The sequence below is a fragment of the Drosophila yakuba genome, chromosome 3R (assembly GCF_016746365.2).
Source record: "Drosophila yakuba strain Tai18E2 chromosome 3R, Prin_Dyak_Tai18E2_2.1, whole genome shotgun sequence".
NCBI classification, from domain to species: domain Eukaryota; kingdom Metazoa; phylum Arthropoda; class Insecta; order Diptera; family Drosophilidae; genus Drosophila; species Drosophila yakuba.
This window is the reverse complement of record NC_052530.2, coordinates 21,144,153-21,168,289: the sequence shown is the minus strand read 5'-3', so window position 1 is coordinate 21,168,289 and position 24,137 is coordinate 21,144,153. Positions and strand designations below refer to the sequence as shown.

General features: G+C 44.2%; 1 protein-coding gene across 5 annotated transcripts in view; it reads right to left on the bottom strand.

The window, feature by feature from the left end:
• Nucleotides 1-1,342: 1,342 nt before the first annotated feature.
• Nucleotides 1,343-24,137, bottom strand: part of LOC6537784 — a 45,327-nt gene continuing 22,532 nt past the window's right edge. The window contains exons 1-11 of one of the 5 annotated variants that reach the window (XM_015193028.3): nt 17,975-18,249; nt 17,021-17,083; nt 8,981-9,243; nt 7,740-8,294; nt 7,536-7,614; nt 7,368-7,471; nt 7,170-7,307; nt 6,882-7,106; nt 6,419-6,625; nt 6,151-6,361; nt 1,343-6,088 (exon numbers count right to left, since the gene is read on the bottom strand). In XM_015193028.3, the coding sequence (XP_015048514.1) occupies nt 3,616-6,088; nt 6,151-6,361; nt 6,419-6,625; nt 6,882-7,106; nt 7,170-7,307; nt 7,368-7,471; nt 7,536-7,614; nt 7,740-8,294; nt 8,981-9,243; nt 17,021-17,028 (4,263 nt within the window). In that variant the 5' untranslated portion in view covers nt 17,029-17,083; nt 17,975-18,249 and the 3' untranslated portion in view covers nt 1,343-3,615. Of the gene's footprint in view, nt 6,089-6,150; nt 6,362-6,418; nt 6,626-6,881; nt 7,107-7,169; nt 7,308-7,367; nt 7,472-7,535; nt 7,615-7,739; nt 8,295-8,980; nt 9,244-10,349; nt 11,182-17,020; nt 17,084-17,974; nt 18,250-19,914; nt 20,313-24,137 lie in introns of those variants that run through there. The other 4 variants (XM_015193032.3, XM_039376822.1, XM_002098289.4 and 1 more) reach the window with 4 other exon arrangements.

Below are 24,137 nucleotides of genomic sequence, written 5' to 3'. Positions count from 1 at the left end.
TTTATATGCTCTGGTCGCAGACGAGTACTCTTGGCGATTTCCTTGTACTGGCTTGTTATTTGCCCCACTAATCGCTGTCTAGGCCTCCGCTTCTGGTGGACTCAAATCTAATTAAAGGCAGACGCGTCTCGCCCGACGACCCATCCAAATCACGTGGCTGACCCGCTCGCCTGTCAATACAACAATAATGGAATAAAAATAAAAAACCAAAAAAAAAAAAGCCCCGCAGTTGATTAGAATATTGTATACAATGGCAGATATATTAAATATATAACCGGTGATTTAGATGGTATCAGCGTTAGCAAGGGTGCAACAAGCAAACACCGGCCATAAATAAATCCAGCAACAATAAATGGGTATAGTAACCAAAAAAAAGAAATAAAAAATTAAAAAAGAATGTGGAATCTGTCGGGTTGAAATTAACTAATCAGTAGGGAAAATTTACAGCGACCGTATACGACTTGAGTTAGTTAAGTTAAGATTCGAGATTTGAGATTTGAGTGAAGGCAATATGTCGGCAAGGCCTTTAAGTGGGGCATTTAATTGACAAGTGGTGGAAGTTGGTGGACAAATGGTTTATAAATGAGCCTGGCCAGTGGGAAGGTGTAAGTTGGGTGAGAAACGGAACATGTAATTTGGGGCTAAAGTTCAAGAGCCATGTGGCCGATTCAAATGTATGTATCTTAATAAATGTACTTGAAATACACATATAAATGTATGGGAGTGTTGTGGCAAGGGAAATAGAAATACAGCGCACACTTATCGCGCTGTTTCTCCCAACAGAATGACTTGTGTGTTTCAAAAACCCCCAATAGAAAGAGCGCAAGAGCACGGAGAGATAGCTGGAGCTGACTCAATATAACTTGTTTCCCGATCTTTACAGCTCCGGGCTCATTTCGTCACTAAATATGTGGTATCTATACATGCGATGCGATGACGCATTGGCCACCAAAATAAACATTGGCAACATGTTGCCTAAAACGTTTAAGCATTGGAAAGAAACCTCTGGAATACAATCAAACCGCTGGACATTATCTGGCCAACTGAGGAAATTCTACAGCTATTGCGGGCGTAATCAGCTCGTTATCATTAATAGCCATTTTTTTCCATTATTTAAGTCAGAATCGCATCCGAGTGCAGTGTAGTTTGATAAGCCGTGCGCCCCACAGGGCGTATACGTAACGCGGGCATTATAAAATACGTTCACTATTATATGCGACCCATCATTATGTTCCGGCTGACTTACTCAGAATGATTATGCACTTTAGGCTGTATGTCTCATTTATTTATCTGGATTCCAGAACTTTCCACAAGCCGTCATTAGAAAAAGGAAAACAAACGATTGGGATTACACCATAACAATTGTTGAGTCTTTATTAAGTTAATTGAATATTCTTTGAATGCTTCGGACCCACACATTATCCTTACCATAGCTAGTTGCCCGCACTTGTAGCTCCATATTTGGAGTGCATCGTATATATTTAGGGCCATTAACACTCGATAAATGTACACAGGTAGTCGATAATGAGTTACACTTGATAAGTTTCATCTTCTATAGATATATCTAATTACAGGAATTATCTGCGCTGATGTATTATTCATGTTCATATGCGGAAAGACTCGTTCAATGCTTTTGGTTACATTTACATTTCGCATTTTTGTGGGCCATTAACAATTAGCTACATCTACAATTAGATTGCATCGTAAAAACTAATCTCACTGAATCGCAATTCAAAATAATACTCTGTATAATTTCGCTCCATTCGGAAATCAAACGCTCTTTTTTTATTTTTGGGGACGGACGCTGTGTCTGACAATTGAAATCGTTTAATTGGCATTCCGAATTAACAAACTGAAACTGGCCACTCAGTTTGGAACTTGTTTACATTCGTTGTTGTTCGTTCGACCATTCTGGGGACCATTCGAATCAAATCGAATCGAGGCAATTGGGTGGCGGTAATACAAATCTGAAACCGGGCTGTGAACGCAAGGGGGTCAGGTGAATATCTTGGGTATCTTTTGTGGTCAGAACTTAACTACGTTCGTTGCTGTTTGTCGAGCCCTAGGACTGGTAAACCATAGAGTAAAAAATGTATCAAAATCGCCCCTCGACGCCATCTCAAAAACAAGAAAAAAACGTACAAAAATCGTTTGTTGGTCGTAGACATCATAAATAGTTCGATATCTGTGTTATGGACTCTGTGTTGCACATTCTTCTTTTAAAGTAAGTGTTCTTGTCTAGTTTCTCATAAGATTCAAAATGTATACTGTTCACGACCTGCGACTGCGACTCCAATCTAAATTCGACTTGTCGTCCAATGGAAATAAGTTCAAGTTAATTGGGACATTATGAGCTTGACAATGAAACTGCTTCCTTGTCTACCGGTTCACAACAATATACGCGTATCTGAAGAATTTCATCTAATTTACTTATGGTATTTCCTATTGAGAGAGTACAGAGTAGAGTAGTTATTTATAGACACATACGGCTTTGCACATTGAGAAAGCCACGTTAATAGTACGGTTTCTAAGTGGGGCCAACAATTAGAGTAGATTGTGGAAATGGATTATGGAAATGGGATGATAAAGTATAGGAATCTCGGCGAGCCAATTGCTGAGTGGAGGAGATGGGGTTCGGGTTGGGAAATATCATTGTTACAATTAAGAAATACAAACATTGGAGTTTTAATTTGCAGTTGCCTATAATTTTTTTTTCAACATTCAGTTGTGCCAATATATTTTTAAAAAATATCTTCCGGTTTCGTTATCATATTTGTTGCGGTGATTTTGTTTACATACTAAGCAATTGATTACAGCTAAATTATTTATTTAATCCGATGGAATTGTAATTTTCAAGAACACACACACATGAAAGACATCAAGAGTGACACTTAAAATGCGTATTGACATCTGTTCTTTAAGTTTCGCCATCGATTTGATTTGGTTTTGTGTTCCGTATTTACCGATTTACCGATTTAACATTTAGATCAAAAAATGTGCCCCTAAAAAATGCCACAAAAATACAATCAAAACATTTGTTTACTAAACTACAATACATACAATAAAATACATTGATGTACGCATAATATTTATATAACATTCATACATACTACTTATGTACGGGCGTAACCTTCAATACTCTAGAACAACTAACAACAATCTTTTTTCGTTAATTCCGATTCGTGTGTGTGTTTGCCTGGGTAATGTTGAATGTATAACTACTGAAAATATAATACCATTTCAATTACAATTTCATCAGTTTGCCATTGCAGCATACATAAGTAATTCAGTCTAATTCTGGAATTGGTCAATGATCATTGCCCCGGAGAGGGTGGAAGGAGTTGGGAATGGTGATTAGATGAACCCAAAAACAAAAGCATAACTAAATTTAACAAGAATCGGAACGGCTAATACGATAATACCGGCTAGCCGAAAAATCTCAAAAGTTTCAAAAACAAAATCAAAGGTGTGTGAAACAAATTACGTTTGCCTACTTTCGGGCACCTATATCTTAAGTTTTTAAATCTCTACAGATCTTCTTGTCGCTGCTAACGCTATAGCGTGCTTCATTCCTTCGATGCTTCTCCCATTCCAGTGAGATTTGAGTCCGATTGCTCAGATCAAATGCGATTTTCGATTGGAGTGTTCGATGGCCGCCAGCAGCTCATGCTTCTTGCGCACGTACAAACGACCCTTCTTCCACGGATTCTGCAGTTGCAGCGGTTTGAAGTCATCTCGCAGACAGCGTTCTCTTGCTCCAATCACTGCCACCAGGCAAAAGTTGTCTAGCATCTCGGGTCCATAGATGGGGCCATTGTTCCCCTTGAGAACCACGGCCATGTTGAGTTGCTTCACCACCAGGTTGATCACTTCGCGGGCCGTCGTCTTTGGTGTTACGTGAATCTTTAAGCTGGTTCCACTGGCCAGACCCGTACTGTAGGCGGTATAGACTTGAATAATCCCCGATGTTTGTTCTGCATTGAGACTGGAACAGCTGGCTGAATCCTCTTCGCTGCTCTGCCGCGACAAGCTCTTCATCGATGAGGCCTTCGAAGTACTGGCTACCGGCTCCTCGCCACCGACTGCTCGTAGTTCAGCTAGCGTGCTTTTCAAATAGGGTCCACCCTCGCGCAGGTTTGCACTCGATGCGGCTTTAGTCGTTGGCTTCAGGGGTTTGTGCTCCAAATCCGTTGCGAAGGCTCCGTTGCCGCTTCTCAGGGACACACTGGACCCAGCCAGGTATGGAGCCGAGTTAGAGCTGTGCACCGTAATCAAGGGATTGGTATGAGATGCGATGTTGGAGCTGGTTCGTTTGCGTTGCGCAGCCACCGCTTGCGAGTGGCGCAGTGCATCCGCCAGAGTGTCATCGGAACGAGAAGGCGGAATGGCAAACACACTGTTTGTGCTATTTCCATCTGAGGCTGAATCCACGGCAGAGTAGAAGCTCCGGGACGTGTAGGTGGAGCTCACGGAGTCGCCACTGTTCTTCCTAAATGATACTTCAGAGCAAATCGAGCCCGCATATTCGCTGATGTTGGAAACTTGTAAGAGTTGCTGTTGTTGCGTTTGCTGCTGCGGCTGCTGCTGTGTAGGAACTTGTTTGGTTGCAGGTTCCACTGGAGTGATAGCACTCAGTTCCAGATTCTGTTCAGACTTGGAGTGCTCCGGCTTGTTCTGTGATTGATCTTCACTAGTTCCCGGACCCGGCCAACTGCCTCTTCCCTGGCCCGTCTTGGAGAACTTGCTCTCGCGGATGGGTAGCTGCAGTAGCTGTTTGTTTGTGGAACCTCCTGCCGATGTTGCTACCGATTCATCCTGTCTTTGCTGTGCAAAATCCAGAATCTCTCGCATAGCCAACGAGGGTTGGGCGTTTTTGTTCCGCGCATATGCCACCACATCCATTAGCCATCGTACACTTTTCCACACAATTGTAAGACTCGCACTGAGCTCCTGCAGCGTGGCCAAACGTTCCTTGGCCGCCTGCAGTTCGCTGCTGGAGAAAGCCTCGCGTAGCGAATGTGTGGCCAGTGCAGTATCCAATTCAAGGATGCAAGATAAACGGGCGTACTTCTGAATGATGGCCGGCTGATAAGTGCGCAGGTGAATCATCTCAAAGGCCTGGATACTCAAGCTGGCCAAGTCATCCCTCTGTAGCAGTAACTCAGACTGGCCAGGCACAGCGCATGAGGACTCGGCGGATGGACACACCACGAGGAAACTAATGTCTGGACTGTGCTCAATCACCTCGACATCATACAGTCGGTGGGTGGTTGCATCAGCGATTTTGATGTTCATGCTGGCAAATAGTTTGTGCATTGCATTGGTGAGATCGTATAAAAATAGGCGCTGCACCTCCGTAGTTGCTGTTCCGCCGGAACCTGCATCTCCTCCTTGAGCGCTGAAGTCCAACGGCAGACGTAGTGGATCGCTGCTGCAACGATGAAGCACTTGCCACTCCTCGGCCGTTATGTGGCTGTTTTCGCGCACCTTGCAGTGGGGCAAGACATTTGGCGTTTTCACGGGCACTACCACCTGAATCTGGTCCATGGAGCATTGCATCTTTAGGTAGCCCAGGTAAAGACCGGGCTCCAAACGCTGCAGCGCCGCCTGTTGATAGTGCAATTGATCTCCAATCGAGGAGATGAGCAGCTCGTTAATAGTGTAGTCCTCGTGTAGAGCACCTAGCTTCTTTTGCAGCTTGCTGACTGGCACCCATCTCGAGTTTAGGATGGAGACGGCCTTTTGGCTCTTTACGGATTGCACACAGGTTAGGACCACAGTGCCCTGAGCATCCCGCAGTGGTTTATAGTAAAGCTGGCCCAAATCCGTTATGCCCAGGGCCGATTGCATCTGACAAACGGCCGATAGAAGCTTGGTGCGGAAGTGAACAGCGGAGGTAAGATTGCGCTCCATATCGGAACGTAGGGACTTAACATCCTCCCAAGTGCAGGCCACTTTCATGAGCCAGTAGTAATCCATGTGCAGAGCACTGGGATAGGATTCATCCACCTCGATGACCGGTGGAAAGTCTTCGCTGGTGACCAGTACTTTATCATCGCAATGAATAATACAAGAGAAGTAAATGCCGCTGTTAAGGGAAATAAATAAATAGTAAGTAAATTCTAAATCAGAATTTCCATTATTACGTACCGTCTTAGTGTCTTTTGGAACTTGGTGGTTACCGAGAACAACTGCTTAATGGTAGTCTTCTTTTTGGGATTGCGTCGTTGGGCGCTCGCGGGATCCAAAGTCAACTCGGATACGTCGGCGGGTCTTGCCAATCGCACGGCGGTAAATAGATTGTCCAGGATTCGGTGACGACCCACGAATCGGTCCTCTCGATTGTCTAAATCCCGCCAAGCTGCACAAGAGACTTTAGTTAAGCAAGGTGTCTATTTGAATATTAGCTTCAACCTACTTGAGGGCACCACGCTAGCCGGCACAGAGGTTCGATAGGCTCCCCATCCCTTCACATTGCCGCACGCGGCTCGCAGGAAGTAGCGACGACCCTGGGTGAGGCCCGATATGTGACACTGGGCGCCCATCGTGCCGTGGAAGCTGATCCACTCCAGCAGCTCACTCTCGCCCACAACGTTGTTGAAATCCGCGCGGGTCGACCATTGTACTGTAAGAAACCAAAGTGTCAAGGTAACATCTTATAAAATTGCATATAAATGCTAAAAGCCAAATGTTCATCTCTTAAAACCTTTGTGATGTGTTTCAATTTGTTGTTACCATTCTGGTGAAGCGGGTATGCGGGTAAAATTAGACAGACAACGCGAATCGAATCCAGAACCACATTCTAACCGCAACATGGCAGCCCAACCACAATCACAAGTCCCATGCCACAGCCTTTGCCACTCGACGTTCCTGCGGCTTACCTTTGAATTTCGTGCCGATGGCCCCCTCGAAGGGCTCTAGGATTTGGACGCTGATGGAGTTGTCGCCAGTGACGTCGACGACCACGGAAGCGGGTGCATCTGGCGGCCTGGCCTGATCCCAACCGAGCTGCAGGCGCCGCAGTCCCTTCACACGGCGCTCCCAGATGCCTATCTGTTTCTCCACCTCGCTACCCGTGCAGCCAGTTACCGATGCGCTTGAATTGCCTGCAGGGAACGAGTTTAGATTCTGATTAAGTGCACTCTTCAATTGACTCGACGACCACTCACCAATTATGATGCTCGAGATGGAGGGACGCGATGCAAACACCGGCGGGCAGAGACCCTCCGGTCCACTTAGATCGTGAATTCGCGACTCGGCGTCCTTGAGCAAGCCGTTCAGCTTGGTGCCAATGGTGTCCACAGAAACTGCGGATTGAGATTGATCGATGAAAAGAACAGTCAAAAGACGAATCACAAGGCACTTACACTGAGAGCCCTCCACTGCGCCGTGCTGAAGCAGCATCCTGGTCATGGAGCGGTTATTGCTCAAGACCGCCAAGTCCAGAGCAGATAGGCCATCGTTATTGATGCTAGGAAGGATTAGGTATATCAGTTACGATATGTCCATTTTAAGTTAAAAGGATTTCAGCTCACCTGTTCACATCTACGTCGGTGGACTCCAGAATAGTGCGCGCCTTCTCCAGGTGGCCATGCTCCACTGCCGAGAACAGAGCTGTGAAGAAATAAACCAAGTAAGTACACTGCGGTTACCCCTTTCCAAACTTAGCAATAAGCTTAAGAAGATTAGAAACGGTGGCGATGCGTGCCATGTATGTGGATAGGATTTGTGGGTCATACCATGCAGATGCAGATTGTTCTGCGTCAGTTTGTCCAGCTGGGCTTGGGCCAACTTCAGCTGTTTCTTGGACATTTTGCTGGTCCGCGGATGAGGTGTGTTTCCCGGTATTTTACTGCGCAGCTGTATCGGCTGCCTGTGCACCGAAAGTTGTCCATTCGCCGAGGCATTCTCATCACCCAGTGGTGGTGAATCCAATTCCGATGAGCCCGTCTCATCGTGATCATCCCGTAGCTTTGCATTTTTGGGCTGAGAGTGCCGCGAAATGCACAGTTGTGATTGGGAATTCGATTGGGAATCGGTACGTGAGTGGGGCAGAAGGAATTCCATTTCCTTGAGATCCTGGGAGTGGCAGGAGATGGCTGTCCGTATCTTGGCTACTGCCGCATGCTGCGTCAACTGCTCCGACCAGCGACTGGTGGACAGCAATGGGGCCGGATAATAGGTGGGATAGTTGTCCTGGTTGTTATTGATGCCGCCACTGGGATTAACCACCTTCTCCCGCAGCCTGACACTATCGATGTCACCGTCACGTTTATCTTGCGGCAATATGTTGTCTGTGCGAGTATCATGATTTGTGTTGAATACAAATAAAGAAGGGAAATCAAATTAAATGCAAAAATGAAAATCAAATAAAGGATATATGGAAATAAAACGCAGATGTGTGTGTGTGCATATATTTACAATGGCAAATGACCAGGAGCACCACGTTGCGTGTGTGTATGTGTGTGTGTGGAAATGTAATTTAATTACAGTAATTGTCGTTTCTGCTTGCGATTAATTAAATATTAAACATTAATGCCGTTCACTCCTATTCATAGCCGCTATTATTTTCTATGCAATTGGGAATGCCGTTGCCTATGACCAAAGCCAATTAAATTAATTATGCACAAACCGTTGTGGATGCAAGCCATGTGTGTGTTTTAGAGCATGTGTGTGTGTGTTGTAGTGTGTAAGTATGTGGTATCCGTGAAGCAGCCAACCCACCTGGACCCGAATTAACAAACCCACCCACCATTAACCCACCCACGGGCAGTCGGTGAACCCAACCAGCCACCCAGCAATTTTCATTCAATTGACTTTAATTCCAGCAGATATATGGTTTGTTGTGTGAGCAAGCATTTACGATGATATGATGTGGCTCAGTTTTTTAATTACCCCTCATGGGGGCTATCTTCATCCACTATATGTAGATATGTGTATATACGGGTTAAGGGCAGCCAGAGAGTTACCGATCTCTTACCATCGATGGCATAGTGGCTGTGGCGACGTTGCTGTTGCGCCGCTGCTGGCGATGTTGATGGTGACGATGATGTGGAGGTGGCTGTGGATCTGGCGGTGGCGGTGGCCCGATGCGGGGACACTTTCAATTGACAGAACCTGGTCAGCTCGTTGAGCGTGTGAAACGATTTCTGGCGGACGAAGACCGCCGGAGAACGCAGACAGCTGCTCATCGGTAGCTTCTGCGGCATATTGGAGAGCTTAGTGCTATCGCTGTGGTAGCATCTGCAAGAGCACACAACATTAACGACCCGATTTGGTCATGGATTAGGCCAGTTTAGTACTGTCTTCACATGTGTGCAGCCTGCTTTATATACTCATATACACATGCATGTGTATCTACGTATTCATGCACAATCGTGAAATGAATATTCATCCTCCTAGTCTCGAACCTCGAATCTCCCACCAGTTTTACGGGTTTCGCCGATGGTTGTAAACAAATGGAATGCATGGCAAAGACATATGCAAACGAGTTACCAAGAAAAATCGCTGTGTGATGTAATGATAAAGCACGGGAATATCTGCCCTGGGAAACCCTACCCTTGAAATAGACCCACAGCTGCCTTTCCATTCATATGACACAGGCCATTTGGCATCGGTCATTGACCCACTTGCAGGGTATAAAAGTCTTGATTGATGGGCAATAAAAAAGTTTGGCAAAACACAAACAAAGCCATCGAAACATAACTGAGACAAACACAAACTTCCACTGAATCACTGTTTTAGTCGTTTCCGAAGCTATCCCCAAATGAGAGTTTTATTGGCTAGAAGAAAATGCACGACAAACGCATTTTGCTCATATGAAATGCATTTTAAAGCGATGCATACACTTTTAAGAGGATACGAAATTCTTTAGTAAAGCTTCTCAAGAATAGTTGAAAAACAATTTGTGTTTCATGTAGGTTTCCTCAGGTAATAACATCCTCGTCACCATTTCATTTTTTATAGGATTTAAGAGGCACCTACAAAGAATTCAGGTAGCAAATCGGCTTCGATAAAAAAATAAGCATTCCTTTGTATCCGCTTTCTGTTGTTTGGTTTCCCAAGCAGATTTGATTCACTCGACCAGCATCGTTTTTAAAGTAGAATGACATTCACTTTCGTCATGAAGACATTTTAGCTACACTAGTTTTTCAAATGTGAAATTTGTTTAAATGGATGGATAAATGACGCCGATTTTTAACTAAATCAAAAGCCTCTCAATCACAACAATCACAATCACAACGATTTCATATTCGTTTTCATAAACCACTTTGCACTGGTTACAATATGCAATCACACTGCTAAGATCTTTGAAAGATTTTAATTAAAGGGACTTAAAGGACACCTACGGCTGTTCAGATAGGGCATCGGCTTCCGAATCGTGGCCGTGCGCATGCGCGTCGTTCCATAGATGCCCTGCTGGGCATTTCGAGTGATGTCCGCCAGCACGCCACTGGATTCCTCGCCACTCAAGGTCTTCTCCAGATCCGAGTCGAGTGTGGCTTTCGGTGCGAGTTCTGTTTGCCGGCAGTAGCTCTCGGGGATCTGGAGCAGCTTGCAAGCTTTTCGGGGCAGTTTTGCACCCACTGGCAAGGTGGACATGAGCCTTTCGATGCCCAGTTCATCGTGGTCACAGGAATCGGAGTTCATCGCTCTTTGCAGCGGCACAAATTCGTTCTTGCCCTTCACTTTGGTGGTCAGAACAGCCACTGCATCCAGATCGCCCAGCATGCGTAGTGCCTTGGCCGCTTTGCTTTTGTCCAAGGTGGCCGATCCTCGCGAGCTGCGATTGCGCATGTGCAGCTGGGTGCGCAGCTTAAAGGGAGACTGCATCGGCAGGGCGGGACTGTGCAGCTTGTTTTTTAGCCGCCGCAGGGAGGAACGGACCGAATGAGAGCGCCGCAAGGCGGGCAGCGAGTCCTCGCTCTCATTGTCCTTCCGCGGTGTCATTATGTCTGCCGCCGCCGCCTCCTGCTGATCCTTGAACTTGGCATACGAACTGAGAGCCTTGCGACGCTCCATTGGCCAGCACTCTACTTTTTGTTTTGGTTTTTTAACACGACTTTTCTTTTGTTTTAGTTTTCACTGGGCGACATGTCCTCCGTATGGCGAGGTTTTCCGCTTTTCGATCGATTGGATTTTCCGTTGTGCGCGTCGCGTGGTTCAAACTCAAACTGAGAGCAGACAAGAGAAGTGGACGTGATTCAGAAGCAATTTTACAGCCCGCAGGCTCTCTGGATCACAGGCTCTCTCTGGTCCTGTTTACCCCTCACGATCTCTCACTTTACAGTTGAGGTCAGCTAAATAGCACTCGAATGTGAGTTCCCACATATAAGTCCTAAAATTCCTGCACGCAATTCGTATGATAAAATTCAACTTGGCAAACCTAAACATCAAGCAATCAGTAACCATTAAGACCAATGCTAAAACGAAGATATGCATGTGCCATTTGTTACAATTAAACTTGGCTGACCTAAACATCAGTGATTACCCACTGATAAGAGCAACTATTTTTTTTGAAAAAAGATTAGGTCAGATTAGATACGCATAATTGATCACATAATTAAATTGACTCGTGTTTAGTGTGCTATAATAGATTTGCAAAATTTACCCAAAGCAACTACTATTACACTGCCCGCATCTGTATTCCAAAGTACTTCCCATAAAGAGGGTCGCTTTGCTACCTCAATGCTCTCTCTCTCTCGCTCACTGAGTTCCCAACGCGCTACCTACCCTCCAAATGTTGTTTTCAGGAAATATCAATCGACTTGATCCCTGTTTACTGGGCTTCGCGCTTTTGGTTTAATTTTAGACTGGGTCCGCATTTACATACAGATACCTCCTACCTATACCTATACCTGCCTTACAACTCGCCTAAGCTGTCGCGGTTCCTGAAAATCCTTAGGATGCCTTTGTTCTCCATCCGCGAGGGTGAGCGGTTGTCGTAAAATCAATTATCGGGTATTTCGAGCGTCGCGAAGCAAGAACAAATCAGCTGTGGTCCTTGGAGGACAAATGCATCGCTGTCGTCGAGTCCTGGCCCTGATTTATCGATGTCTGTCTACACCTAAGGGTACATGTAGGTGTTGTCGTCGCCCCGAGCAATGAAGACAAATGGAATAAATGAAATTTACGTCGCGTCTAGGAGTCGTCGAAAGTCAGTCCCTGATTAGCCTCACAAAATGGAAAACTAATTGGAACACCGAAATCGAAAGACCCATACGAGACTTCGAGTATGTGCCCCCAATCGCAGCGAAACTGGTTTCATTTTTCAAATTGCTTCTATCTTGTACATTCATACATACGTGTGTGTTTCGGTTTGAATCCCATTTGTTTGCTAATTTTAGACAACAATGTCCCCATGTGGATGAGTGTCGCACGCTCGTTTTGGTCCACCTGTCAACAGCCCCTTAGTTCCTCGAAAATGCTGAGAGCTATTGTGACTCGGATATCATCTATTAATATTTAAACGTTGGGCGAGGTCAGTGACGAAGGGCGTTTTTGTGGTGACTCAGGCCAGCCTCTGACTTAGATTGGGATTGAAGCTCTGGTTTGGTAAACATTTCTACATTGATTCACCACCCGATTGAATAGTAACACCTTTGGCATTTGTTAGCAACAATCTTATTCTTAACTAAATTAATGTGTATCTTTAAATGCAATATAATAAGTGGGTTGCCGTTTTATGATACAGCCGTTCGCTGATTATTTTCTTTGCTTTAAGCACACACTAAAATTTGATGAACGTGTATTATATTTCAAAATATAGTATGTTATTATCCACCGTGAGAAAACTTTTGCTACCCTAATTAAGTAATTTGCAGTTTCAAGAAATGTATAAGGTTAAATTTAAAGCAAAATCCCAATTATGAATCATAAGTAACTCATAGAAAATGGTTTTTTAAATAAAAGCGAATTTGCCTAGGGCTATTTAAGTGATAACATCAGGGAGTTAACTTTGCCCCTGCCCCCTCAAATCAAACTAAACTGTCAATTGGGGGTGTGCAATAAATAAAATTTGCTGACCCATAAACTTGAAAAAAGCGAGAGTGACACTAACGAAAAAATGCTGGAGATGGAACTGAAAGCCGTGACTTGATGCCCTGGGCACTCGGTTTTGCAATTGCAGGATAATAAAATTTATGAAGCTACGCCGCACAAAATTGCCCAACATAAATCACGGCCAACGTTCTCGACGACAGCTTCGTTGGGAATGGGATCCAATGATGTGAGAGGACGGGATGGAGGTCATCGAATCCTCTGGCCACCCAAATCCTCTCGGGTAGACAAAACAACATAATCCACTTAATGGAGACGACAAGGGAGTCCCGATAATGGGAGTCGTCGTCTCTCCTTTCTGCAAAACCCCGTAAATTATGCAGAATTTATCTTACATTCTGTGCTGTCATAATTGTCAAATCTACCACACATTTAGCAAACTTACGAGGGGCAGACAAGTTGCCAAGCAGCCAAGCAGCCAAGCGAGTGAGCAGCCCAGCATTTTCGACTTAATTTAAATAAATTTGCCGCTTCCTCAATAAAAGCAGCTTTGAGAACAACGCTGAATGTGCCTCGTTCTGGAGTCTCGAGTTGGAAATGAGGAAAGGCCAGTGAAGGCAGAAGGCAGCAGCAAGGCGCAAACAAAAAGCATATTTTATATGACTCTGATTTCGAGTGCAAATCGCATTATGAGGAGTTCAGCGGAAACGCTAATTGAATTTAAGTAACCATACCCCCTCTCTCAAAGGCATTTCTGCCGGATAAATTGTGGAGCTTTCAACTTGACCTTTGTCTCTGCAATCAGCAAACGCATTTAATTCTATTGGTTTACTGTGCCAAATCACGAAACTAATGTATTCATATTAATCAGATATGCAAATTGGACCCTCGTCGCTATCACAGTTACCAAATGAAAGAAAAAAAAAGCACTCTCTCGGTCAAAAAAGTCCCAGCCAAAATGGCAATAAACGTTTTGACCGGGTCACTCGGACTCGCCGCCCAACTTCCTGGCCCATTTTTGCCCCGACCATCTTCCGCCCGATCCGCTGTGGAAACAAACACAAACCAATAAGCCAGCATTTAAAATTATGTAAATCCAGCGCGATTTGCACAAAGTTTTTGCCGTTGACTAAATTTTTTTTTTTTTGAGATTTTTCTTCTTTTTTTTTTGCTTTGTGCGGGTCAAGGCGCAAATCTGTCGTGCATAAAGGGATCTCGTTTTTTTGCGTAGATTTTTACTTTTTTGGGTTTTTAGACTTTTGGCCTGCAAATTGAAAAGTTTATGCGGGATATGGGACTGGAGTTCGGGGGAAAGGGAGTGCACTATTAACATGGTCTAAATACGCACACAGCAAAAGTTTCAGAATCAACAGAGAACTTTGAACTTACTAATTTTTCAAGCCCTTAAGTCAATTGTGGTTTTGCATCGTATTTATTTCAGCATGTTTTTTCTAAAAAGCCACTCGTGCTTTGAAAATTTCATTTGGAGCTATGCTCGAGAACGTGGCACAATTCCTTCCAAAAAAGTATTCGTGTCTCTCCTTTTAAGAAATTGGCATTTCTCCCGATTTTTGCGAGCTAATAAAGAGCCACTTTGTTCACGTTATTACATTTTCTAAATGAAACTTCCTCGTAAAAATGGGTATTGCGTTTCTTTCACGATTCGCAAAAATTTTTGGCCTTGTTACAAATTTCTCGAGAGACCAAGTTTAGCCTGTAAGAAAGCTCAATCGGCACATTTGGGTCACTCACTACCAATACAAGTGTGTGTCCCACTGCCTGTTCGTGTGACCTTTGCGGGCATTAAGTTCAAAAGTCGCACAAGTTTTCTCTGCGGCTGCCACAGAGCATTTGACATATGTGCCGCCCGTAGCCCATAGCCATTCATTTGCATTCTCCTATGTGTATCTGTATCTGTATCTGTATTTGTATCTACAAACTGTGTATATCCGCCCGGTTGCCGTGTTTGGGGGATTCGGAATCGGAATCGGATTGGGATTGGGATTGGAGCTGGTATTGGGGGTCGCCGTGTGGGTTTTACGTGCTCATTGCGTTCTTTGACAAACGTGACAAACGCAACTTCAATTCAGCCGTCGAAGATATGTAGGGAATCACAGCTATAACGACAACGACAACGGCAAGCATTCCATTTATATTGTTTGATATAAAAGTCTTTTGATTGATTTCGTTTTGCTTATCTGCTTTGTAAAGCGATTGCCATGAGAACACACATAGAAACCAAATGGAAATACCCATAGACATAGCTTTACTAACCGGTGGATAACCTAGGGTCAGGCGGGTTAGAAACTAAGAGAGTTAAGGCAGTTGGGGGGCCAACTGAAGACCATTATGGTGTTACAGTTTGCACGACTCGTTGGTCGCGTTGTTCGACATTTGAAAATCGAAGCGAAGGCCTTTAAAGAGATGCTCCTATTACAGGCGGGGCTTTAAAAAATTAGCATTTCTGGGAACTTAATGACTCAGGCGTGGGTGCTGGCGTTCTGGAACCGAGGCTAACGAAGGCATTGAATGGACGTTTTTGGAAAAGACTGAGAATTGTCATACGACAGAGCTCCCCCTTTGTTTTCGAACTCTAGAGCCACATATAAAAGCGGTTCTTATTCAAATTTCGTTACCGCACAAGTCACGCTATTTCCCCATTTCGCTAAAGAGCGCTTCAAATCACACATTCTACCTTAATCATGGGGAACACACCTATGGGATTGGGGGTTCTCCACCTTATCTGCAGACATACTTATTGTACAATACACATTGACGACAACTGATATCTTTGCCCGCTTGTTGTTTCGTTGCCTTCCAATGTTTGTTTTTCAGCCATGAGCTGCGCAAGTTTTTGAGCTGCCAAAACCAGCAAATGCGATAACTATAAGATGGGCGGCGGAAGCGGTGGAGGGTTATACAAAAGTAAACAAACTTAAGGCATTGGTAAAAGTTGCCAGCAATGTGCCACAACAAATTTTACGATGAATTCTTTTTAATCAAACATTTAAAACTTTTTAATAAGTGCACAACTCCAAATAAAATAGAATAGCGAAGGCAAGCGCAAACATAAACTTTGGCCTGCGGGGTGTTCTTAAGTGCTTGGGGTCGCTACTCCTGCCCAACCCCACCAACATCCACTTTACAGGTGACTATGGATCACGGTACTTCTCTGCACTGAGAGAAATTGCATCCCTTCTTTTATATAAAAAATGTATTTAGCGAAAAGTCGCTAATGTGGAATATTAGACCAAAATCCCTTCAAAAGATTATTTTCTCTATAATGGTACATTTTTTCAGTGCACAGTTCTTGTTCATGCTTAAGAGCAACTAACTGTTATTCTTGTTTTATTGTTGTTGTTATATTATTATTGTTTTTGTACTACTTTGTGGTTGAAAGGTAAACTCATATATTCGTCTTTTGAACTTTATGTGCGGAATCATTGGAGGGTTTACGGTTTTGTTTTGCTAAACGAACCAAGATAGAAACAATGGCTAAAAACAACCGTTGAAATATTAATGGTCAGCGTGAACTTCGGCTTGAATTGCTAGCAAAGTGGGTGGAAAATGGGAAAATGGAACTTGGTGGCCTAGGAAAATTGCGTGCTGAGCCAAATTTGCAGCTGTCAGCGGCAGAAAGTGCAGTAAACAAACCGCAAGGCACAACATGCACGTTGGGAAAACGCAGTTAGAAATGAAAAACTTAGCTGGCGAGATTTTTTTTTATAATGCCGGGTTTTTTCCAACTAACGGATGAAACATTTTCCTTTTCAGACGCCGACAACTTTGACTTTCCTGCGGTGTGAATAAACCTTGGTTAACAAAAGCCAAGACGACGCAAAAATGTTGCAATAGTTGAAGTTTTTCATGTCGTTGCATATTTTTCAACCCTCCCCTTCGACCCCCTCAACCATCACTCAAAAAACAACAACAAAGAGGCTGCCTTTGTGTAAGAGTGTGTGTCTCTGGTTTGGGTGTGTGTGTGTGTGTGCTAAAGGTGAAGTATGTGTGCGTTGCTTACCTGTTCATTGTGCGGGGAGCGTATTTAAAATTGCTGCACAAACCACTTTAATGAAAACGTCGACTGTGAAAACAACACAACAAATGAGACAACAACAAAGATCAGTCGGCTTGCAAAAAGCTTTTTACAGTTGCAGTTCCTTGTGGCTGTGTGTGTGCGAGCGAGAGAGGAGCTTACACAGAGAGAAAACCTTTCGGGTTTAGTTTGATTACAACTTTAGAACTACAAAAAATTTTTACTGACAGCATACATTTAATTTAATTATGCTGTGTATTTCACAGATTATATTAAATTTAATTTGTGAGTTATGCATTCATGATTTTATATAATTGCTAATTTTCATTGTGTTAATGCACCAAATTGATAATAATTTGAAATTTTTCGAGTGTAAATAATTATGTTGCATCAAGAAGGGGGCGGCGTGCAGTGAAGAAGAAGACGCATCAGAAGGGAGACATTTTGATAGACACGTGAGTAAATTGCTCTCGCCTGCTCCCGTTCCCTTTTCTCTTGCCGTCCCTCTCTGCCGCAAAAGCAAAAGTTCACTTTCGCTGCCCCCTCTCTTTATTTTTGCCTGAGCAATTGTTGTTGTGGCGGCTCCCACAAAGTTGGACATGCAATCCAATTACCGTTAGAGCACAACTGTCTCCCAGCAAATTGCAGTTTTTACTGGCACGTAATATTTAATTAACATTGCTAATAAACACACACTACGAATTTCTCTTTGCCCCGCGGCTGTTTTTGTGTGTATTTTTTTAAATACTGTTTTGACTTTAAGGTTTCTTTTTTTAACGAAAGCGACGCCTTTAGTTTTTTGACACTTCTTTAGCAGCACACACACACTTTTCGTTGGCTCTCTCTTTTTTAACAGGTAACACCAACAAACTGATCTCTCCCTCTCTCGCAACACTCACACAGCGACACAGCAAACAGGTAGCGCGTATATGCACGTACACTTACACACACGCAGGCGCAGCAATCGAAGCAGAAACAAAACGCAAAGAGACGCGTTTTTTCATTTGCGCAATTTTTTAAATTCACCAGAAATCCGGGATCTTATTCAGCACTTTCAAACAAAAAACAGAACATCCATCTATTGGATTTGGATTATAATCAAGGGATTCACCAATTGGAGCGCTCGATTTTTTCAAAACAGTAACGATCGTGGGGGAAATTCTTATTCGCGACGCCGACAAGCAGTGCGCTCTCCGCTCAAAAGACGATCGCTGACTGAGAAATGAGAAAAGCAAGTTGCCTTTCAGTTGTTGCGCCTGCGATCGTGATCGTGGGGAATAATAGTTGTTGTCTGCCGGCGTCGCAGTCGGCGTTTGCGTTGGCGTTAGCGTTGGCCGTTAATGGTCAGCGCTTCACAGTTAATCGCTGGTCTCCAAGAAGACGCCATTTTAGTGGTATGATATTCATAAAACTAGCTAGAAACGTGTATAGATATAGCTATTTTGTATGTTTTCCAGCGAAGTGGTCAGCACTGGAGGTTACTCTTTTGTGGCGCTGCAGCTTGTAAGCTTCTCTGCTGGGGGCAGCGATAAAGCGGAATTGTGAATGGGAGAGAAGAGGCATGCGCTCAGAAAGTCTATTTCTTGCTATCGCAGCAAAAGCATATTCCATTGGGGGTTTTGAAAGGAAGCTCGGCTTTATTAAATCTTTTATCACAGGCAATTCCTCGAAGAAGCCGATAAATGCAGTTACACAGTAAAAATTACTATAAATTGATCAATTATGAAACGAGAAATGGTATCTGAAAAATACTTAATAATATATAATTTGCTTTACAGCTTTGCCCCATTACTTTACTAAAATGAACTGGATAATTGCAGTGACATCATATCTTATTTGAAGCCTACTGGTGTGTGCCTATTTCTCAATATGTAACCATAATCCGTTGGGTTTACTGATTTGTATTAATCGTAGCCTTGTTCCGGCTTTTCATTTCTTCTACTCCGATAGGCTGTGCTTTGAAGTGCACTTCCACAAAAAGTTTGGCTACGAAGTTTTGCTTTAGGGAAGCCGCTCGGAGCATTTTGAACAACTTTTGGTTTTATCCTGGTAACCATTTCAACGGATTGAACCACGAAGCACTACCTGAAAAGTTTTCACCTTTTGCTTGTTGAGTATTTTAAGGCCTTGAAAGTTGGTTTTCATCGGCGTCTATGCTAATGTTTCACCTTTAAACAAAGTTTGTGCAGATTCTCTAGTTCGCTGCATTAAATCGAATGTCTGATTTATGCGCGCCGCTCTGCGATTTTCAATCTTTTAGACTTTCAGCTTCGGGCACTTGGCCCAAGTGGCAATCGATTTAATTCCGCGCCTGCCCGGCTTTCCATCCGGAAAACTCAAGTGCGCATTTGAATTTCAATCAGCCGGCTGCAGCGAAATAAATAAGCCACCGATGACTAGAACGACGAGCTCTTTCCGTCCACTTCCACTTCCCCTTTTGGCCAGGAAGTGAGCTTTCCAACGCAACAGTGTTGGGATATTTTTAGTTCTATCTAGCTAGTTTTGGGAGAATAAAGTACCTCGATTCAGTTAAAGATTATGAATGTACTAACGGAAATGTATTAGTTTAGTATTGAACGATTTTTTGAGATCATCCCATAATTATATACTCAAGCAAATATGTATTGAAATAAGCGGTCATTGGAACCACACATAATCCCACCTGAATTTCAATTTATAGCTATCGTAAAAAATGTTGCAACTACGTTACAAATAAAATTCTGCAAAGCACAAGCTGTAAGGAAAATGTTAAGTTTTAGAGTACTTAAAGCAAAAGAAGACAGTAGATTGGCTAGATAGCACTATCCATTGATACGGCACGCATCGCCTGGCAACAAAGTAGAAATTTTTGGATTCCGCATCCGATTTTCCGCACTCACCGTTTATGATTCTGGTCAGCTTGGAGCGACGAGTGGATGAGGGGCTGAGCATGCTCTCGCGTCGACTGCTGCTGGTGCTGCTGCCCCCGTTGCCGCCACCAGATGCCCCATGGTGAACCGAGCCGGGTACACCCGTTGCTGATCCGGATCCCAGTGTCGAGTCACCGTAATTGACATTCAGCTGGGCCTGCACCTGCGAGGCGAAGGAGCTGGACGTTGAGGTGGAGTACAGGCTGCTGGCCGAAGGACGTTTGCTGAATGGCGAGGGGCCACCGGATGCGGAGGCCGAGGCACCAGGTCCCGTCACTGCCAGCGAGGGGCGTGGCGACTCACTAAACACAATCTCGGCAAAGGAATCGATGCTGGCCGAGCGCTGCAAGGCGCTGCTGTCCTTGCGCCTGCAAGGAAAAATAAATAAAACTGATATAAAATGGGAAAACACATAAACCACAGCCATGAAACACGAGGAGCAACTCAATGGATTCTGGCGGGGATTCCCTTAGGAGGAGGGCGCTGGTATCCCTCTAACAAGTGCAAACTTGCCGAGTATCGTAATTACTTCACGCTGTCTGACATTTTAATGAGCTGCCCGCCGACCATTAAGTGCCGCTGCGGTCACTGGCCAACCGGCCTAGTTGCCATAATGCGACCGTTCTTTATGGCCACGCCAAGAGGAGAAAGCCGCTCAACGGGGCAGCGGTACAAGTGTCGCCACTGCTGCGCAGGTGCACAGAGAAAAATTTTGCAATTTAAAAACATCATTTTCAATTCAAAGCAGTAGACATAGGAAAACTGTATGTTTGCAGATGTGGATAGAAATTTGAGGGATACGATTTTGTATATTTTCCATGAACAATTGGTACGATTTTTCTGCAAGTGCAGCCACTACAGCGGACATCTGGTGCTAATGCGATGCCGCGGATAAAGCTGACAAAGTTGACGCATGTTCATAGCCGGCAGAGCGTATTTCTTCATTCAAGTCAAACACTTTTCTGCGCTTTTCCCGCACTTTTCTTCGTTTTTTTTCTTGCGTTCGGCTGGCACGCTTTTGCCCATGACTGGCCAAGTTTATGGCCTGCGAATGGAGGTGAGTGATGTGGCTGATGGGTCAGAGTAAACTGCAATTTACGGGCCACTTGGCGGCCTAGTAATGGATTAATTTGCCATCTGCCTGGGAATAAGTGATGGAATGGTATGGGATGGGCTGGACTAAGCTGAGCTGGCAGTTCATAAATTGACTGCACCGTGAATTTGAACTTTGGCTGCGAACTTTGTTTTTTTTCATTTGCTGCATCATATTGTGCAGTGTAAACACCGCCCAGAATTCATTTGCAAGCCGCACACACAAATTGAGTTTACCCCCAGCTCTTTTGCTCATTTACAGCATTTGCATAATCAGAGTCAAGTTGGCAAACTCGACCACATTAAGCACGCACCAGCCTTGAGATGAACTTTCTCTATGGCAGCGACTGGTAACCAGTTTGTCCTCCAATGAAAGCTCATATATTAAGGCGAGATTCGGTTGTGTGTCCGTACAACATGTCGTATGCGCAACGTTTTCAATTAAAACCGCAAAGGCTGTCGGCAATCTCATCGCCCTCGTAAATTCGAAATAGCGGGATGGAAATGGGAAGGGGGTTAGGGATGGGGTTGGGGATGGGGATGGGGAGGGGGTATAGAGGACTCCGCCTTGTAGATGGATGCATTCGTACACACGCTAATTCTGTTAATCCGAAACCATAATAGAGACCCAGAGTCGCTCTTTGCGATGCTCGTCTTTTTCTCGGAACAATTAAGTGAGTTTGCAATTAAACACATTCATAATTTGCCAACAGCTAAATACGCTTAATCAACGCAAATTCAATCAAATTACGACGCTTTTAAGCAACAAACGAAGTGCTTCCCCAACCCCAAGTCAACTCTTTCCCCATCAAGCTGGTACTTCCCTTGTAACACTGCGAGAAATAAAGAGTAACTTAAGACAGATCAACATACAAAGTGTGCTTGATGAATATGAATTTTTCTCCGTGTTTTCTCACATAATAAAGTGTGGTGCAAAAACTTGTACTCGTCATCGTCGTGGATGCCTGATGGCTGGGGTTGAGTGGGGTATCCATAGGTTGGATTGGGTTCTGGTTGGTTCGGGGGGTTTGGGGGGAGTGGCACGAACTATAAAGAACCCCCAAGCCACAGACACATTTCACGACAGGCGACAGGCGGCAAAGTAGACCCTAGTTAGCTCTACTTGACTTGCCGCTGTGTCGTGTTGCCCTTGCCAGTTGTCAACCTCATCGTGGGCGGGATTGGGATGCAGATGAGGAATGACAGGCGACCATATGCCCAGAGTTCTCAGCTCTTGGTTCTCCGTGTCCTGGGCCACCATAAGATGGTAGCGTGTTTGCCAACAAACCTCAAAGTGTAGCTGCTGGATGAGGCAGTCAGGAGCTGTCGATAGTAATGATTGTTATTAACTTATGCATACAAGCACTTTAGCCAACTGCCAACTGGTGGCAATAAGTCAAGTGCCGGGCCAAACAAAGTGGGCCAGTGTTTTCCTTTCCCAGGGATACCATATTGGAAAATCAACAATGCTAGCGAGCATACGACTTGACAAGGTCGTATATTAATACTCTTGAGTTGAGTAGGGGAACTGCATGATATATGGTATGAACTGAACTCAATAAAAATATACAATTATTATATATATATACTTTATTCTAGCTGAATGATTTTTTCCTGATAAATGTCTATAAATTGTGTAGCTTTAAGTTGAAATTGGTCTCTTGAAATCGAACCATGTGATCGACCCTCTTTTGTGTCCTTTGAGTTTCTCATTTACATTTTTCAACCAACTGCCTGAATCAGATGCGATTCTCAGGAAATGTGCTAAGCACAGGTGACACATTTACGCACCCAATCCTTGAATGCTTAAATATTTCAGGCTTTCTCGGGGCGAAAGTGGGGTCGAAATGCTCTGCAAATTTCGTAGCATGTCCTTGGCAAACGCCTGTATGCTTTCAAGGGGTAGAAAGGAGGGAGAAAGTGTCAAGCTAGTGTGGAAAATGCTCCTAATGCGAACTGCCTGGCAGTTGACTCAGATGTGGGTTGGCAGCCCCAAAACAATTGACTGCGACATGGCTTAGTGTCGTCTGCAGAGTAATTGGATGTGAGTGAAAAGTGCATTGGGATATGGAAGTTAGTTAACTCTGGATCGATATCCCTTTTGGGTTTTTGGGTCCAGTTCAAATGAGCCGCACATTAGGCCTAATGACTGTTGGCCAACTTCAACCAGCCGGCGACTCATTCAGGGTCACATCTGGCAAATTTTTGGCTGTTGTCTGTCGTTCATCACATCAGTGGGTGGGGGTTTTCCACTCGCATTTTCCGACCTTTTATGCGAATCACACACACAAATACACACACACACACGCACGCAGCGAGATTCCACGCTCTAAGGACACAAAGTGAAACTGAAAATAAATCAGAAACAGAATGGCGGCCGTTGCGGCACAAATTGATGTTGACATCAGCAAGTCGGCGACTTCGTCGGGGCTTTTAGCTCAACATTTTTGTATTATTTTTACTTTTTTTCGGTTCCGTGAAGCCGCATGCAATTTATAAAATTTTACACTACATAACCTACCGCGACCGCCCACGCAACCCGGCTAATGAGTTTTGTCATTGTGTTTGTTTTCGCATCGCTATGTGTGTATTTTCAGTGTGTTTGTGTGGGTAGGTGGGTGGGTGCATGGCGCACATGACGTATGCGCAATTTCAGTTATGGTTCGTTTACTCGAACTTCCAGTGGCATCTTGTTGTCCCAGCTAGTTTAGTGGCAGCCAGTCCTTCTTGCCACAGGAGCAGTGGCGTCGCGACGCACAAAACTTTATCCCCAACATTGGACTGGCTGCACGGTGGCAGGACACCATTTTATTGGCTCCGCTTCGCGTCCTTTCCATCTTGGCATACCTCTGGATTGGCAAAATGCGGGGGCATAACAGACTATGTCTAAGTATGAGCAGTTGTGTTTTATCGTTTATATATTAACCACGGTCTATCAGCTTTATATAATTAAAAATAAATGGCGTTTGTTTGCCTCTGGCAGCTTTATTAATCTAATTACTGGCAGCTTCTGTTTGTTTTTCAATTATGCATATTTATTGGCGGAAGGGTCTTTTGTGTAAATGACAACTTTTGCCTTTTTGTGTGTAAAGCAGAAAAAA